General features: G+C 47.8%; 1 protein-coding gene across 2 annotated transcripts in view; it reads right to left on the bottom strand.

Moving 5' to 3' along the window:
• Nucleotides 1–17,211, bottom strand: part of SHC4 (SHC adaptor protein 4) — a 30,758-nt gene extending 13,547 nt beyond the window's left edge. The window contains exons 1-6 of one of the 2 annotated variants that reach the window (XM_010164976.2): nt 16,750–17,211; nt 16,530–16,540; nt 13,181–13,217; nt 11,308–11,355; nt 7,626–7,696; nt 612–675 (exon numbers count right to left, since the gene is read on the bottom strand). In XM_010164976.2, the coding sequence (XP_010163278.1) occupies nt 612–675; nt 7,626–7,696; nt 11,308–11,355; nt 13,181–13,217; nt 16,530–16,540; nt 16,750–17,211 (693 nt within the window). Of the gene's footprint in view, nt 1–611; nt 676–7,625; nt 7,697–11,307; nt 11,356–13,180; nt 13,218–16,529; nt 16,541–16,632 lie in introns of both variants that reach the window. The other variant, XM_010164969.2, reaches the window with a different exon arrangement.
• Between the last annotated feature and the right edge of the window lie 252 nt (nt 17,212–17,463).

Raw genomic sequence — 17,463 nt, 5'->3', positions numbered from 1 at the left:
CTGAACTCTGCTTTGTTTCCTAGGGATCAAGTGTTTCTGAGTAAATCAAGAAATTTTCTCATGTATTCATTTTTCAGAAGTGTATTCATTCCTCCTGAGCCCCACAGTTACAGAAGAGAATCAGCAACTTCCACTGGGGACAACCCAACAGCAGCCACTGATGTTGCCCCTCACTACATCCCAGTTGTTAAGTAAGTGATCAGCCCATTAAACACTGTCATTTTAGTTGTGTTTAATTTTTTTTTTTTAATATATAAATAACAATCAGGTAATCCTTCAGTGAATGAGCTCCCTTTTGCAATAAAAAAAACCAAAACAAACCTCCAACATTATACCAGCCAAAACCTAAAACTTGTAAAGCACTGAGCACTGCAAAGGCTGGTAGGAGCAGGAACTCTGGGCAAAGCATTAATCCTGAAGAAAATAAGGTAGGACGTGGCCTTGGCCCCAAAGCAAGCAGGCTAAACACCCTGCTACAAGCACTTTCATGTTATACCGAGCTCAGATGGATTAACGTGCACTAACTCCAACGTGGACTGAAGCCTGTTAGGGAATCATGTTTAATAAAAGCAGATACAGAAAATTAATCATTCAGCTAAAACAGTTTTTACCTTCCGCTTTTTTATAGCTCCATTTGTACCTGATACAGCTTCACACAGTCGACTTATTGCTTCCCTGCAAATAGAAAAACACAGCACAAACCGTTTCATTTTTTTTCATTTCACATGCATCATCTGCAACAGGGCCAGCACCCTGTGATTTGTTGTTATCATCCCACTTCTAAACACTTAAATCTTCTGGAAGGTCTTTCACAGTTGTTTTTCTTTATTCTTTCCTCCCACTGTTAAAAAAGCCTCTCTATTTAACAAAATATAATGATTCAGCAGCCTAGTTGGGATTGATTCTTTTTCTTCATATAACACATCAGTTTCACCAAAGGAAAATTTATTTTAAAAAAATAATAAATCAGCTAACCACAAGAAACTCAAACAACCTAATGCCTTCAAATCTTTTTTCTCAGTACAGTTGAGAGGTCTCTTGCTTGGCAGGGAGAGGGGATCCTCCCTTCCTTACTCCTTCTTATTTAGAGCAGCAGGGTTGTGTGAGTGAGTCCAGCTGGGTGCCCTGATTGCCCTTCTGGTGTTTGGGGTTTCTTTTTTTGTTTGTTTGTTTGTTTTTTAAGTGGGGAGGGGAAAGGAGGTGTAATCAGCTTCTCCTATTCTTTTTTCAAATCTGAGGTCTCAGTTCATATCATACCATCTCTGGCAGGTACATCCCAAACTTGATGTCCTTTCCAGCCACCCACTATTCTCTGCAGGCACCTCTCAGTTAGGGGAGCAGAAGGATAAGGTATAAAGCACTCACTGTGTTTATTGATCTATATCAAAGACAGCTAAATTACACATTTAATATAACGTAGTGGCACATAGTTGCGCCTGTTTTCCACACTTGACCAAAGAAAATTCTGCTCTATGCTTTGGCAGATGACTGGTTTGGACATACGGTGGAGCACTCGACTGCCCTGATCCGGGTTAGCACAGCAGCTGGAAAAAAAATGTTTTGCTGGCAGTTGCAGCTTTCCCTGACTGATACTTATTGTTTTGAAGTCAATGGGAAAACGGTGACTTACTGTAATGTGCTTAGCCAGTTTCCTTAACCTTGCCTGGACATCCTGGTCTGCATCGCAGTCCCTGACCTCCCCAGTGGCTCTGGCCCTCTGCCGTGGGGCTGACTGTCCCCCGGTCACCCTCTCAGGCTTTGGTTCCCATATTGGGTGATTTTATTTTGAGGCTGTAGCCTCAGCCTTTCTCTCATGGCTGAATTCAGACTTGGACTTTCAAGGATTGGGATTTTGTTTTTTTCTTAAGGGGAAGGGAGTTATTTTGTGTAATTATTTGTTTATGATATTGGATTATTATCCAAAGAGCTCATTAGGAAACGAGTTGGTTAGGAAAGTTTGTTTTCAGATCCTGGCGTGTGTGTGGGAGGAACATGCCACTAAGCTTCATTTCCTGAGAAAGTTTTGGTTCAGAAAGGCTAAAAAATATTGGGGGACCACACAACAGCGAGAAGCTTCAGACAAGTATATCCCACAAAGAGAAGCACCCTGATGAGGAGCATGGTTCCCCCAGGACCCTGTGTCATGCCCAGGGAGCAGATCAGACCACACATAAAGCCAGTACTGAGCTGGTGCACCGCAGTGTCACTGCTGCCTCCTGCTCCGTGCCCCATGGATGTTGCTGTGCTGATGGGCTACATGCTTAAAGCACTGAAGATCAGTGATGCTACATCATGTATTCCTGTCAGAGAACATCCTGAGAAATTCAAGCTGGATACTGTCAAATGAATGAAGACCTCACCCATGGCAAAATAATAAAAATGTAATTAATGAATCTGAGTGAAAACAGCAGGGAAAAATAGGAGCCTCATCATGGGCTACACAAGATAGGTCAGAAACACAGCCTTTTAAACACTGCCTTTCTTTAGCCTTTTAAAGCAAAGCACTTCCCCCTGCACAGCTGAAAATATGTTTTTGAAGCAAATTCCTGATATCCTTCTTGTTTAGCTCCTGTTTTATTGAGGTGATAGCAGTAGAAGGGCCAAAACTAAAAAAAAAAAAAAAAAAAAAAAAAAAAAAAAAAAAAGGGGGAGAGGCATCCTGCAGGATGATCTTGCAGATTCCAATAATCAGCTTGGAAAATGAGAGCTCATCTTCTCATTCAATATTAAAGGAAATTAAAATCAGAGCCAAGACATTAAGGCTACCTGGAGCCTTCAAGTCTAGCTCTACCTAGAAAGAAAACCAGATACAGAACAAATTGGAAAAACAGGGAAGTCATTATTTTGGTGACAAATGAGTTCTCACACACTTCAGGCAGCCCATGTAGAATAAGGAGTTGTAGGCAAAGTTGCCAGCAACAGACCCCAATCTTGTACAAGCCAGTGGGGTGACTGCCCACTTCACTACACTCTGAAGCACTCATCCAGCAAATGCGAACCAAAAAGTAAGCAAATCATTTCTATTGAATAGTTTCTATTACATCTCTTTGGTAGGGGAAATAATTTTCTCAGACATTTCTTGCTGCATATCTCTGGGTCGTTTTCCAGATGATGTATCAAACCTTCTCTAGTATTATTTCAAAGATGTGAAAAGCAGCAGTTTGGTAACACTTTGCTTCTACAACTGAACACTTCTAACCTTCAGTCATTTCTGTGAGGCAGCCAGGAAAAAAAACTCTGGATATGTCCATGATAAACTGAAATAGTACAGGCATATACCTGTGTGTAGCTGGTGTAGTTAATCACCTTGTTCTTGGATGAATGTGCAACCTTATGGGTTCTGGCATTTGCTTGTTCGTTTGATACCTTCCAAATCTGAGGCAGTAGCAGAAAATGTGGCCTTGTTATTCCAGTCATGTTTCTGCTTTTTCTTTCTCTCCTCCTTGTCATTCATCCCAAAGCAAAACACTTTGGGCTGGTTTTTTTTCTTTTAAATCACCCTGAATGAGATAACTTCACTTGCGTACTCTGCAGCAGCTTTTCTCGACCCTGGGAGCCACAGAATGAAATCAGGAGAGCTGTGAGGAATTTAAATTGTTCTTACAGTTTAAGGCAAAGAAAATCTTGCTCCTTGACTCTTCAAGCATCTTCCAACATTTGAAGTGGCATCACTGTTTGTTGGTCCTGCAGTGCCCACATGATTACATAAACCGATCGTTTCATTGACATAGTTTTCACTTTCTGTAGTGAATGGAAGAGATGTGGGTCAGCTTGTTCCACTGTCCTGAAAAATATTACTCTGAAGCACTTTAGTCCCCTGGGTTGTCACCAGCAGCAGACCTACCACAGATGCAGAGGTCCCAGTCCTGGCCCCAGCAGACACCCATCCATTGCAGGGGAAGTTTTCCAGGGGTTATGGTGCTGGGCACCAGCTCAGTGAGGATTAAGACTGGCACAGTTCCCTGGGGGAACCTCTGTGGGATCCAGGAGGTGGGATGGGGAAGGGGAAGCAGGATCATTCCTCTTCAAATGGGACACTGAGGCTCCTGAGCACGTTGCTGTAGGCAGCTCCCCACGTTCTGGGCTGGGACACACTGAACCAGGACAGTGGCATACCTCCTATGCCACTGAGTGCTTTGGAAGCTGGAAGCACAGGGAATTTTTGGTTGCTCCCCAAAAAGCCTGGTGCAGCCCCCCAGGGCACTGCTCCGTCTGCCCGCTGGGTCACAGCCAGCCATCCGCCTGGGCTGCGGCCACTTGCTGATGGCTTGGCAAGCTCTGGGGCACGAGGGATTGGCAAGGACAGCCCCATTTTCAGCACCCATAAGTCTTTAGATCAGCTGTACAGTCTACAGGTTTCTCTGGGTCTGCACCTCTGGATCAAAACCCACAGCAGACGCTCCTCCTTGCTCCTGCAAGAGCACGCAGGAGAGTGCCACGCTGGCAGCAACAGTGAGCCGCTTTGTTTATTGTTCCCCCAAATGAGAGTAAAAGGAGAGAGATGGGCTGATGTAAGCAAGTAAGCATGCTGTTGAAGATTTGGTTTTAAGCATCTCAGGCTCTGCCTACACTATCAAACAGAAAGGGATTGTGCATCTCAACAAAGTTGAAATTAATCTTGCGAACAAAGTCAGCCTTCTTCCACCAGCCCTCCCCAGCAGCACGTTGCAGACGCCCTTTGCTGCCTCACCATTTTCAAGTTTGCAAGTCAATGCCCCGATCTGAGATATAGAATCCCTTTTCCCATAAATGCCCAAATATAATTACTAATAATAAGTTTGATTTCACAGAAGTGGGAGTTGTGTAAGAGGAAAAGAGCTGAAGGGCAGGACAAGGGAAGCACATGTCAGGACCCAGCAAAGGCAGGACCTGCCACAGCCCAAGGGCAACAGCTCAAACACATGCTGAGAGCAGCAAACACAGCATGTTTATGGGTGACCACTCAAAAAAATCCAAAGACTCTCAAGCAGAGGAACCTGTTACCCTTATTGTTATTCCTTGGTGTTACTCTTGTCACCTACATGGTGTTTGGGATCACAAATTTCTGCAAAATGGGAGGGATGTCCTAAAAGCATGTGTTGGGTCATAGGTGGGCATTGCAGAGAGCTGGAAGAAAAAACTGCTGCAGCTAAATCTCCTCTGTCAACCTTCACAGCCACCAAGGGCTGAGAGCACTTCAGGGCCTGGCCCTTCCCTTGCTATGCTGCAGCCATTTGGCCTGATGGCCATACAGCATCTTGGCACTCCATGGTCATTCATAGCGCTGGAGAGGCCACTTTCTGCCTTCCCCAACCCTGTGCCTGGTCAGTGACTGAAAATGCAAGTCCAGCAAGAAACTGGAAAATAAATCCTCCACACTCATCTCTTTTTACTCCTCACAGCACTTTGGCAAACACGAGTTTGTTAATCTTTCCAACATTCATGTGAGGTAGGTAAATAATATCTTTAATTTTAGAGATCAGGAGACTAAGAATGCAAATACACATAAAGCAAGGCAGGGAGCAGGTATAATTAGAGACCCTTTCTACATCACTTTAAAACAGAAGATGCCTCTTTGGTCAGTGAAATGCCATTGGAGCAAAAATATTTTTTACCCTCAGTACAAATAACGGAGATGATTAAAATAGGATCATTTCCAGTAAGTCCTTGGTTGGTGCACTGTGCATGCCGTCTATAACTTACTCTCCTGGGAGAACAATAGGGGAATAATCAACGTTATCTTCGCTCCAGTCAGCTTGTAATCGATCGAACTTTAAAGTTTGCATGAATGAGCTCAGCACTCCAGCATCTGGTTTGCAAACAGATTTAAGTTTTGAATTTCTCATGCACAAAAGAGCCCGTTAAGGTCAGCAGTGGCATTTTTTTTTAGGTGATGGAAATATTTCCATTGTTAAGTTTTCACATAGCTCTGGTTAACAAAACCATACTATTTGGGCCAAATTGAAGTTGGCAAGCTCTCCTCACACAGTAATTCATATTCATTATTTTCCAGACAAACCATTCAAATCTCCATTTTCTAAGTGTAGCAGCATATACACTCTGGGTCTTGCAAATGAGAGAGAACCTCACTCTTTGTCCAAGGCTGTTGAAGAATACAGCGGCTCAGTCTGGATGCGCTGGGCCGAGTGCTTTGGGCTAAGTGTACTACATGGCTTTTTTTGATCGGTAAACAACTAGGCTGAGGGAAATGTATTTGCATCTCAGGCACTTCTTCATATATACATGTGGGAACTGGGTGAGTGCATGCTTATGCTGATTGTAAATGTCAACAACTGCTGATTTTGAACATAAATCAGGCAGCTTTCGAGTGTGGTTTATAGGCATTTAAGGACTCAATTTTTTTTCAGTTTCTTCCTTTTAGCTGATAAGTCTGGGAGGCAATAGGTAGAAATGTAACACTTATATCCTCATGTTCCTTTCCTTTCTCCAAGATTTCTTTGATATGAACACTTGAGGAAGCAAAAGAGCATCTGTAAATCATCTGCCAGCAGGAAGGAAGAGTTGGGTAGGCACAGGAAGCCTCAACCACACTCCTGGCATCCTCAGCACAAACCATGCCAGAAAAAAAAGTAGCTGAGGGGAGGAGGGAATATGTCTAAGGCCAGGTCAAAATACTCTGCAGCCACTCATCCCTCCAAAAAGCCTTTGGAGGTGCCAGGATGCCGGGTGGCTGCTGCAGCTGGCTGGCAGAGCACTAGCCCTGGCTGCTGGACCACGAGTGCATCCCAGCAGCATGCAGTGCTCTGAGCTGGAAAGAAGGTGTGTATTTTGAAAACTCAATCACTCCTGCACTGACAGACTTTCAAGAACACAGGTAAAAATAGAACTGAGCTTTTCTATTCCTGACAGGTCATTCCAACAACCTCACAGGTGCATGTATTAATAATCTACACCCAGAGATGGGCAGCAATCTGCAACAGAAGTTGCAAACTTTTTGAAAGACCACAAAATATTTCACATTTAAACCACATTCACTTGTATCTGAGACTGAAATATTAATATTTTTCTAATTTGCATCCTGGAAACTTGGGCCTGGAGTACAGCTGGAAATGGCTGTATTTCAACCTGTTTTCCTTGTGACTCTCCTTACAGCTGAGCTTGGCCTTGGTGCAGATGGGGCCAAGCGATGTCACTCGTCTGATAAAAATTCATTAGATGACCTTACTAGATTGAGAGACCAATAGCACTTTCTGCATCAGGCATGAAGCAGCGTGGCAGAGAGGCCTGTGAGCATCCCGGCTCGCGACCTTGGCCACCCACAGCCACAGCAGCACCAGGAGATTGACCCTGTGTCCTGGGTGAGCTGTGCAGGCAGCGCTGAGCCCGTGTGCGTGGCCCAACTAGCTGGGGATGCCTGTACCATGCTGCGGCTGCAAGGGGAGGCTCTCTGCATCCAGAACAAGAATTGGGAGATGAATTAGATCTGTGGCTAAAACAATTCCTTTTCCAATGCAAATAGCCTATTGTAATGATCAAATAATTCAAATCATCGCTTAGAAAACAAAACAAAACATGCAAACTCCTATTCAAAATTGTCTCAGAGCTTGGCACGCACCCTTGGCTTTATACAGAAATTAGCTCTTGGGCTTTTAATTCGGGGTGAATTTCATTTTGATATGACCTACCTGGTGACTTGCGTTCGTGTGCCAAAGTCCAGGGACCTCATTGACTGCAGCACTTCAATACAGCCCATGTACTAGGGAAAACAGAGAGACAGAGGCAAAGGAGGACTACGTTAATATCTAGCAAAGGTCTTGCCTTTGGAGGATCACAGAAGGAAGCAAATGGATTTCAGTCCACTAAGTATATGCAGCACCACAGTCTAAATGGAAAATCAAATCAGCCACCCTAAAGCTGCTTCCGAAATAGATCCTGTTTTACTGAAAAGTGTAGAGAAGAGCAATAAAGATACCAGCAGCTTCAACAACATAGCACAAAAAAAGGTAAAGCACTCTGGGGACACAAAATCCAATCATCCCTTTTTTTCCAGTTCTGCTTTTTCTCACTGATTAGCCTGTGGCACGGAGCTGGGAGGAATACATGGACATTGGAGGGAAATTCCCTGAGAGCAGAAGGGCTCTGGAAGTCCCAGAGGACTGGTGCACTCAGAGCTCCCTGTGCAGAAGAGCTGAATGTCCCTTCAGAGCAGCGGGAGGCATTACTAGGCATGAGAAAAACCACTGGCTCCATGCTGCTGCACATCTGATGACAAATAACCTCTGCAGAAGATGAAGGAGATAGAGTTGCAATTCCAGCTCATAGCAACAGCTCTTAAGAGCCCGCACTATAAACTGACCTGCTTTAAATTGAGGCTGACTCCCACACTTGTGTTGTATGGGGCAGAGCTGGGGGCTTTTCTACACTCATCTGGGATTTGCATAAGACTGATTTTCAGAAACATCAAGAACGTGATGGTCTGTCAGCCCACAGACTCCTTTGATGTTATGTACAAACCTATGGAACATTTTAATCTCAGTGAAGTGCACTAGGCTTAGTCTATCCACTGACCTTACCTCTCCCAAAACACATCTTACTAATTCTTTCAGCATTTCTGTTGATACTCATCTCTCTGCTGTTGAAGCACTCCAACATCTCCATTTCACAAGGCTGGCATAGGTCTGGATCTCTCAGTTTCCATCCCCTCTTCCACAGTGAATTGTCCCAGAGGAAGAGGGATTTCAGGAGCATCCTGCAGTGCTCACACCGTGCCCGTGGGCTGCAGCGACAGCCTGCCTGCACAGACCTCTCCGGAAGAAAGTCAAAGCCTCTGGGATACAGCAGACAGCCTGGAAATCCCAGGCAGGGACATGCATGCTCTGTCCTCTTGTTCTGAATGGACAGAGGAAGTACTCTCTGTCCAGAGAAAGGTGCCATATTTACCTCCTCTGCCTCACTTTGCCTGTGAACCGATTTTTCTGCTGGGCCATTCAGAGAGGGTTGGATTTAGGTATCTGTTTCAGCTTTGGAGACTTTCAGAAATGAATGTGTGTGTTAAAAAGAGAATGTGTGCAGTCAAGCAGGGATTCCACAACAATTGTATTATCCCCATTTTGGTTTCTTTCCAGATAGCAATGTAACCCTTGGGAGAACTCCAGAATTAGGTCAGAGCCCTGGAAGGACATCAATAAGAATCTGACAGCTGCTTCCCTAATGAACATTTAATGACTTTGTAAAGGACTCTCAGAGCTATCTTACTTGTTAAAGATATTCCTGCTTAACGGGAACAAAGCAAACGTAGAAAATATGTCTAGAGCCTCAGCTTGTAAGCACAGTGGAGACCTCTGATCCTACAGTATAAGGTCAAGCATCCTGTGAGCTGGTTGGCTGCTCCTCCATCCTTGAGGAAAGAAAGATTTAAAGGAGTAGATGAGTCATATGCTGATAAGTGAGTCCCCACTGCATCCTGAACAGATGCGTGGGAAGCTACTCTAAGCAAAAATGAAAAATCAATATTAGGTTTTTGCATAAGTGACCCTGAGTGAAGCCGAACTTATCAATGATTCACAAAAGGCCTTTTTTTTTTTTTAATTTAAAAGCCTGAGTAGGGAAGTACATTAACATGGCACCTCACTGCATCTCTCATTTATTTTAGCTGCCTTTGGTTATCTAAACCAGCACAGTTAGTAATAGCTGAGCCTTCACATCGCAGTAGGAGGGTACAGAGAACCAGCAGAGCCATGGGCAGGGGGATGTCGTGGGATTGGGACTGGGGCAGAAGAAGTCGGGGTCACAGAGCTGGGGAGAAGCCCAAGGAGCACATAAAAGCACAATGGGATACAAGAAGCCTATTCAAGAAAACAAAAGACATTCTCTGAGGAAGAAAAAATAATAAATAAACAAGGAAAAAGATTAACCCCTCCATAGCTGAGTCCGACAAGCAGCACGACCTCTTAAGAGAACAAGGGGAAGGCAGGAGCCAAGGGCAAGGCCTGTCTCAGAGACTTCTCCTGCACTTGGACTCCAGTCGAGGCTGTTCCCCTGCTCCCCATCCAGTACACCCCAAACAGCAGCTCCCACAAGAACCTAGTGGGCTCGTCTGCGGATGCAGGGTCAATGCCATGTCCTGCTTTCCTGCTGCAGGGAGGGTTAAGCTGAAGCATTGTCAGGGCAGCAGCTGCGGGTGCCCTCCCGCAGTGCCCCGAGAGAGGAAGCCACAGCAGTGCACAGCCCTTGCCCCAGCCCAAGCTATCACCCAGGTGTTTTTGTAACATGGTGATAGCAGAGCTGAGGGTTCAAAGGTGGTGTCCAAGGAAGGGGGTTCCTCTTCCAAAGCCCCATGAAGAGGAGCACAGCTTGGCTTCACTGAGCTGCTAAGGGGAAGCCAGAGGAAACTGGACACAGGCACAAGGCTGCTGTATCCAGCCCAGGGCAATGAGCACAGATGTAACTGCAGAATTCAGTTGCCTACAGAAAAATAAAATGCCAATACTGGAACAAGCTGAGCACTAAAGATTTGACACCACCAATGAAAGCAGATGCTGAACCCACTGATCTGTCAGCGGCGGGATGGAGAGCTCTTGCCAGGGCGAGCAGCAGCTCCTGAGGGGAGTGGGGAGAGGGGAGACTCCCTGGCCCTTGCTGGAAAGGGAACGGCTCCTCTAAGGGCAACGTGTGCAAAGCTGGCTGCAATTCCCTGCAAAGGGCTGGGGAGAGCATCAGCACTGGGGAAGCTCCATGTTCAGACCTGGAGGGTGATCTGGGGCTGGTTGCTGTTTCCCCACACTGCCAGGATGGCAGAGAGGCGGGGGGAAGGGTGGTTACTGAAGATGCACACATCTTTTCACATCTATTAACAAGAGATGACGGAGAGTGACTGCAAACAGGATGAGGGGCTGTGTGGGAGGAGATGTGAAGACGCTAGGCAGGGCCCATGTGAATAAGCTTTACAGGCACCCTCTAATCCAGACCCACATTTCATTTCATTCCCTGCCATAATGCAGTCAGTGGCTCCAGCTCCAGCTTGAATGACAGACAGTGATTCACCCGCAGGAATGATACAGGGAGCAGCACACAGAGCTCCTAATTAAACAACACAGCTGCAGCCTTGCAATGTTACCCATTAGTTAACAGGCATTAATTCATGTGTAATGCCAAGAGCAGCTCCTACAGACCCATGGCTGACTTCACAAAGAATCCAAGGGACAGGATTTGCTCATAGAGGCAGCCAGGTAACATGTTGCCACTAAACAGCCTCTGTCCAAACATATGTGAGACTAGGTTCAAATTCCCTGAAAACATGACACGGGAGCCTGGGCAGAAACCTGCCACAAGCAGCAGTGCTGCGTGCACAAGAGCACAGTGGGGAGCTGACTCCCATGGAAGCATTCCTTTTCCCAGCACTGCTTTAACAAGGTGCTTTTGAAGTGAGAGGAAAACCATTTCTGAGCTTCCCACCACCCTCTTTCCTTGCAGGCAAGGGCTGCCCAGCTCCTGATTTGAGATCCTCTTGCTGTCACACTGGCAGGAAGGTGAGGTACTGGCCTCTGTCCGTGGCCAACACTGGGAGCCAGCCAGGCACGCAAGGAAGAAGCACACACTACAGATCACTGTAGTTTTGGTGGAGAAGTTTTCTCAGCCCTTCCTTAGTTGCTGCCTGTGGTGGTTTTGGGGTTTAAAAGCCACTGTGTTTAAAAGCACAGACCAGCACAGCTTCCCTGGCAGCAGCACTGTGTTCCTGTCAGCTCACAGGTTGCACCACCCCCCCCCCCCCCCCCCCCAGCCGGTCAGCTTGGCTCCTCATCCCACAACACACAGCAGCGTTCTACCGGGCTGGGGTCAGTGTGACGAACGCCGTTAGCAGCCACCAGTCAGGCTGCTAAGGAAGAGCTTTGGCCCAGGTTTGCTCCCTGCAGGAGATTCAGCTGGCTCGTTCCTCAGTCTGAACCACACCAGCTTCCTCCAGCAAACACCAACTCCTTCCAGAGCGGAAAGCGAAGCGGGCAGAGCCTGCTCTCCTGTCCCCTCCGAGGGGAGCAGAGAGGCGAAAGCAGCCCATGGGGGCAGCTGCACACCAGCACGGGCATGGGTACCCCGGGGCACCTGCGAGAGAGCACAAAACCCGGGCAGAACAGGCTGGAAAACAGACTGAACACCTTTATCATTACAGACCATTAAGCACACAAAAAAAGCCACTAGTGGTTTGTCAGTGCTAGCCTAACTCTCCTCATGTGCTTGCCCTGCTCTCATCTTCCTCCCAGTAGCAGCACTGGCGTGGGCAGACAGAAAGGCCCTTGGTCCATCCCGCTCCTCTGCCCACCCAGCACAGCCTCTTCCCTAAGGGGCAGCAAAACATGGGTTTTGTGATGAAGAATGGCTTTTGCTAAACGGAAATTTTCCTGGGAAAGTCTGACCCTTTCATTCATGAGTTTTCAATTTTTAAATAAATTTTGATAAAAACACAGGGAAAAGTTTGTAAATTTATGTGTGTGTAAATTTCTGTGTGAGCCCTCAGCTCACGATTCACAGCTGCAGCTCTGAAGCCATGAATCACCGGAGCCCATCTCCTTCCTGCGAGAGCCCCGGCTGTGCACACACCTGTACGTTATTTATTTATGACAGAGATGCAGGGTGCCAAGGCCAGAGCAGCAATCCAGTGCTGTGTCAGGGTGCTGTGCACCCAGGAAGTGGCTGCAGCTGAAATACCCCCATTATTTCCCTGCCCTGAGCCCAGGAGAGGTGCTGATAGCTTCTGGGGACCGGCAAAGGCCTGCCCTGAACCCCCTCCCACACAGAGACAGGGAGCAGGTTCCCCAGGCTGACCTGTCGCACCCTCCATGGACAAAAGCAGGACTGTGCAGGGAACAGGTGACCATGCCCACTCTTTCAGGTATTTCACATTGTTCTGAACCTCTGTATTAGCAGCAGTCAAGCTCTTTTTACTCTAGAGACTAGCAACTGATATATATATACACAGACCAAACTACTAGCAGAGGATCAACCTATATATTGGTAAAACTCCGATATATCCACCCTTTATGACAAAGGATGCTGTAAATAACCTGTACTACATTATTTCACTACAATATTATTACACTTTAAAATATGTGGGGATAGCATTTCCCTTCTGTATTTTAGTTAAATAGCACATTTATTTACTAATCTGAACATAATTTCTCACAGACTCGTGCATTATTGATTTAAGCTCAGCCACAGAGCCTTACTCCACATTAGGTCCAGTAACACCATCCTGCTGGTTCTCACTGGTCTCAGAGGGGCCACTTGTGTGGGACAGTACTAAGAGCTGGGTCTCATCTTCCTGCTCAGGAGCTGCCACATCCCTGGCACAACCCAGTGAGCAAAAGGAAGGATGGCAAGTGCCTCTTGAAATATTGCTGAGGCTCATCACAGCCTTAATGACCACCAGTGGAGGACACGAGTGCCTTGGCCGCTATGGGCACTGTATAGAGACAACCTCAGCTCCAGATGGGCAGCACAGTGGGAAGGCACATAACGGATAGAACATGAACAAGGACAAGGTAAATACCCATCCTGTAAATCCTGCAGCAACCTGCACACAAAGTATGTTTTGAAAGGTAACGCTGTGGGAATCTGAGCCATCCGGACTCCCATTAAAATATGAATATTTGGGCTCTTTGTTATTTGCAAGAGCATTTTGGGGGAACAGGTGCTGTTACGGGTCTCAGCTTCCTCACCAGAGCCCAGGTGACACATGGCCATGACACAGGTGCCCCGTCACCCCCAGCCATGCATGGCTGCAGCTGCCCCCCAGGGAGGTGCGATCAGCCCAGCATCGCCTCTTCTTAAACCAACCTCGGAAAGACAATTTCTGCCTCACTCCAGTCTGTCGGGGACAGCTTCTGCCCTAAGGCATTTCATTACTTCACCATGTTATTGCCTTTCTAAAATAACTGCAGATCCTCTCCACATAAGTGCCAAATCCTCTTCAGACTGCAATTAAGCTTTTAAAGCCAAAGATCTCTGGCAGCAGCAGGCCCTGTAACACAGACTTGACTTTCCTCCTCAAACAGTCTCTGAGGAGATCCCAACGATCCCATACCCTAACAAGGCGTGAGAAGCTGCGTGGGGACAGCGGGTGACTTCCAACATCACGGGATGGTGGGTGAGGGCCAGGTCAGTGGGGTGAGGATTGGGTAAGGACTGGGGTAAAGATTGGGAGCAGCTCCTGGGGCTGCCTGGCTCCTCAGCCTCCCAGCCCCGCTTTGCCTCCAGGCAAGACCATCCCACAGCACCAGCTCCCTCTGCACTGCAGCCCTGCACCCTTGGCTGCCTCCCAGCCCAGCTGAGGCTTCATCTCCAGCTCCAGGAGAAGCCTTGTGGTCCCTGGGGAAATGAGCTCCTTGCCCATGCTCTGATGCTGAGGCCCTGAAACCTCCAGGCTGCATATTTACAGACCCGCTTGCTATTAAAGGGGCTGGTTGAAACCAACACCAAGAGTTTGGCCAGGAAGCATTTTGGCACATGTCAGCAGTGCTCTTGCAGCTCTCCTAGGGCTGGCTCCTGCAGGCCCACAGCTGCAGGAGCAAGAATAGTGGGATGATGCAGGAGAGATGCAGGGAAACAACATTTCCCCACTGCACTGGGAGGCTCCTGCCAGTGACCTCCCTTCAGAGAGATCCCCCGTGAAATGGGGTGACTTCCAGAAAGACCCGGCAGAAAGCCATACTGGAAATACAACCAGGGAAGCAGCAGAAGGGGATGAGCCCTTCCCCGCTTCACTGACCTTCCCGTCAAGTCCTTCTCACTTTTTGCTCACGTGCTCCCTGGCAGTTGGCACCTCGGTGCCTCTGCTCTCAGCCTTGGGCCACAAGAGAAACCCGGTACCTCAAAGCCTTAGTCACAAGCTCTGCCGCATCGGGCGCTGCTCAAACCACAGCACACGAGGGAAGCACCGGCACGGCGGGGGGGGGGGCCCACACCACCAACCATTAGAAGGGCCTTTCTGCTGGGCCCCCCCCCCATCCATTAGAAGGGCCTTTCTGCTGGGCTGGCCGGAAGTGTAGCACCTGGAGCTGCAGTGGCCCTTGCACTGTCACTTTAAGTCACACCCTACATGCTCATTGATTTGTTTTAGCAGCTTGTTGATGTCAAAACATCAACTGCTTACATTAGTACTAGAATTTGAAGAAAAGGACACATATGAGTGTGATGCAATAGCACATCCCCTCCCTCCACCTGCTTCAGTCCAAGTCCTGGGGCCTCCTGCAGCTCTGCTGCCAGTGGCAGATGCCATTCTGGGACACCATCACCTTTCAGACAACTTCCCATCAAACCAGCTGTGTCACCGCTGCTGAGCACCAGGCAGGCATCTCACTCCTGCCTGGGGAAAGGTGAACATGGCTATTTGCCCATGCTGCTCTTTTCCCCTCTGATTTGTCTGCCCTCCTCCTGCATTTAGAAAGGAATTAACTGACTTTTCTTGGCCTTGCACCTTTCTTTAGACTTTCCTGCTTGCAAAACATCACATGGGAGACATACATTTTGCATGGCTTATGGCTTTTTTACTCTTTCTGGCACATTTTGATACCTCCTGTACACCACACTGAGAGCTCACACACAGACACATCAGCACCCTGCCTGCAGCCCACCAGGAGGAACAGATGCTGGTTAATAACCCCTTGAACAACTTGCTCCTGCGGTCTCCCTTGCATGTCATGGACAGGCACGAGGGCTGCCAGAGCTACAGGAGCCCTTGGCCAGCCCAGCCATTACCTGAGTATTTCTGAAGCAAGTTTAGACCGCTTTCTCTGCCGTTTCCCCATGGCCTGCACTGGCTCCCTCCATCCAAGCATTTTGCCCAGGATGATTCTGACAGATGAAGCGTAAGCACTGAAATGCGCAGGGTAGAGAAGGAAGCAATGTCTAGAAAACAACACGGTCTGGCCACAGAAATATAAAGTCTAGAGAGTAAAAAAAAAATTAGAAAGCTCCCAAGTGTGGCAAGGATGGAGGGAGCAAAAGCACCGAGCCCAGGAGGCATAGTCTCCTCTTGGCCACTGACTGCTAATTAGAAGATGACACATAACAAGCCATCCACAACATGAAAAATAGTCAGAAAGGGTATTTCAGGGTGTTTTCTGAAGAAATAGGCAGGGTTTTATCTATACCATGGTTACCAAGAAAATCAGACACAGCCCTATAGTATTAAAGGGAAGGACAGTTTTTGCATCCTGCCTGCTCACCTCCTAGGGCAGGAGACACGGAGGAGAGGTGCTCCAGTCAGCACCAGCAGTCCCAGCAGCTCTCCCACACCCTCTGTGACAAATACATCAGTGGGGTGGACCAGCATGCACCTAGTGCCTGGGAGCTGCTCTGTGAGGGATGGGAAGCCCTTTTTGTGGGCCTCCTTCTCCCTCCAACATGCACTTCAGGACAGAGTAACGCTGGTTTGAACTGCAGCTCAGCTGCACTCCTCAGAGAGTCTAAAGATAGCCTTCTAGAAACGGATGTTGTGTTACCTCTGGGAGTGGTTGTGGTCCTTTCAGCTCCCTCAGTTCAACACCACAGCCCTATGTACTTCAGGGGACAGGAAATACACGGGAGAAGTCAGCGGTTTGGGGCACTGGCTCCAGGAGCGGGAACACAGAGGTCACCCTGCAGCCACCTGCACAGTTTGTTTTGTCAGAGAATGGAAACCCTGTGAGAAGTACTCACCCGCACACCGTAGGTTGTCCCTGGCTCCCCGGTGGTTTCACCGCTGGGCGCGAGGCTCCCGTCCTGCCTGCCCGCAGGAGCAGCCTCCTCAGCTCCCCACACCGCACAGTCGCCCACCAGCTTTGGGGTTAGGGCCAGCTTGTCCAGGTCGGGCTGTGGATAAGATGCTGAGAGGCAGCTGATCTCAGGTGAGGTTGGGCTGCTCGGGATGGTAACGCACTCTGTGAGTTTAGTTCTTGGCACCTCTTTTGTTCCCAGACAGAAGCTTTTCAGCCCCGGCAGATTTGATGGGTTGGCTAGTTTAATGTTAGCCATCCGGGGGATCAGCGTGCACAGGGTGGTGCAGGTGTCCTGTGGCCCCAGGGAGACATCTTCCGTCAGTGAATTAGATGTTGAAGAATGGGAAGAGGAAGAAGAACCTTTGATACTTAAAGACGTATTTTGTGTACCTTCATCTAGGGATGTTATCGAATCATTCCTGAATCGGCTGTACTTGGCCCTGTGCAGCATTCCTGGATGTCTGAATAACCCTACATACAGGACGTGTCCACCGAGGCTCTGCTGGTTGCGTTCTCTCATAGCCTTGGCAGTTCTGCAACCGGATACTCTTGCATAAATTGGCTCTTGTAGATAAATTATATGGAAATCAAGCAAGTCAAACAATTTTAAAAACAGAAACCTATTGGATATTTTTGCTGACGCCCTCTCGAGTGGTTTATTTTCCTCGATGGACGAGGCTTAAAATTGCATGGACATCTGGAGTTTTGTAAGCAGTAATAAAAGCAGCACACAAGAAAGCACATCAGTGGTCCAGCAGCTTAAGCTGAAGAG

Source organism: Antrostomus carolinensis, unplaced genomic scaffold (assembly GCF_000700745.2).
Source record: "Antrostomus carolinensis isolate BGI_N321 unplaced genomic scaffold, ASM70074v2 scaffold16950, whole genome shotgun sequence".
NCBI lineage: Eukaryota > Metazoa > Chordata > Aves > Caprimulgiformes > Caprimulgidae > Antrostomus > Antrostomus carolinensis.
Note: the sequence above shows the minus strand (reverse complement) of the source record. Positions and strands in the feature narration are given on the sequence as shown.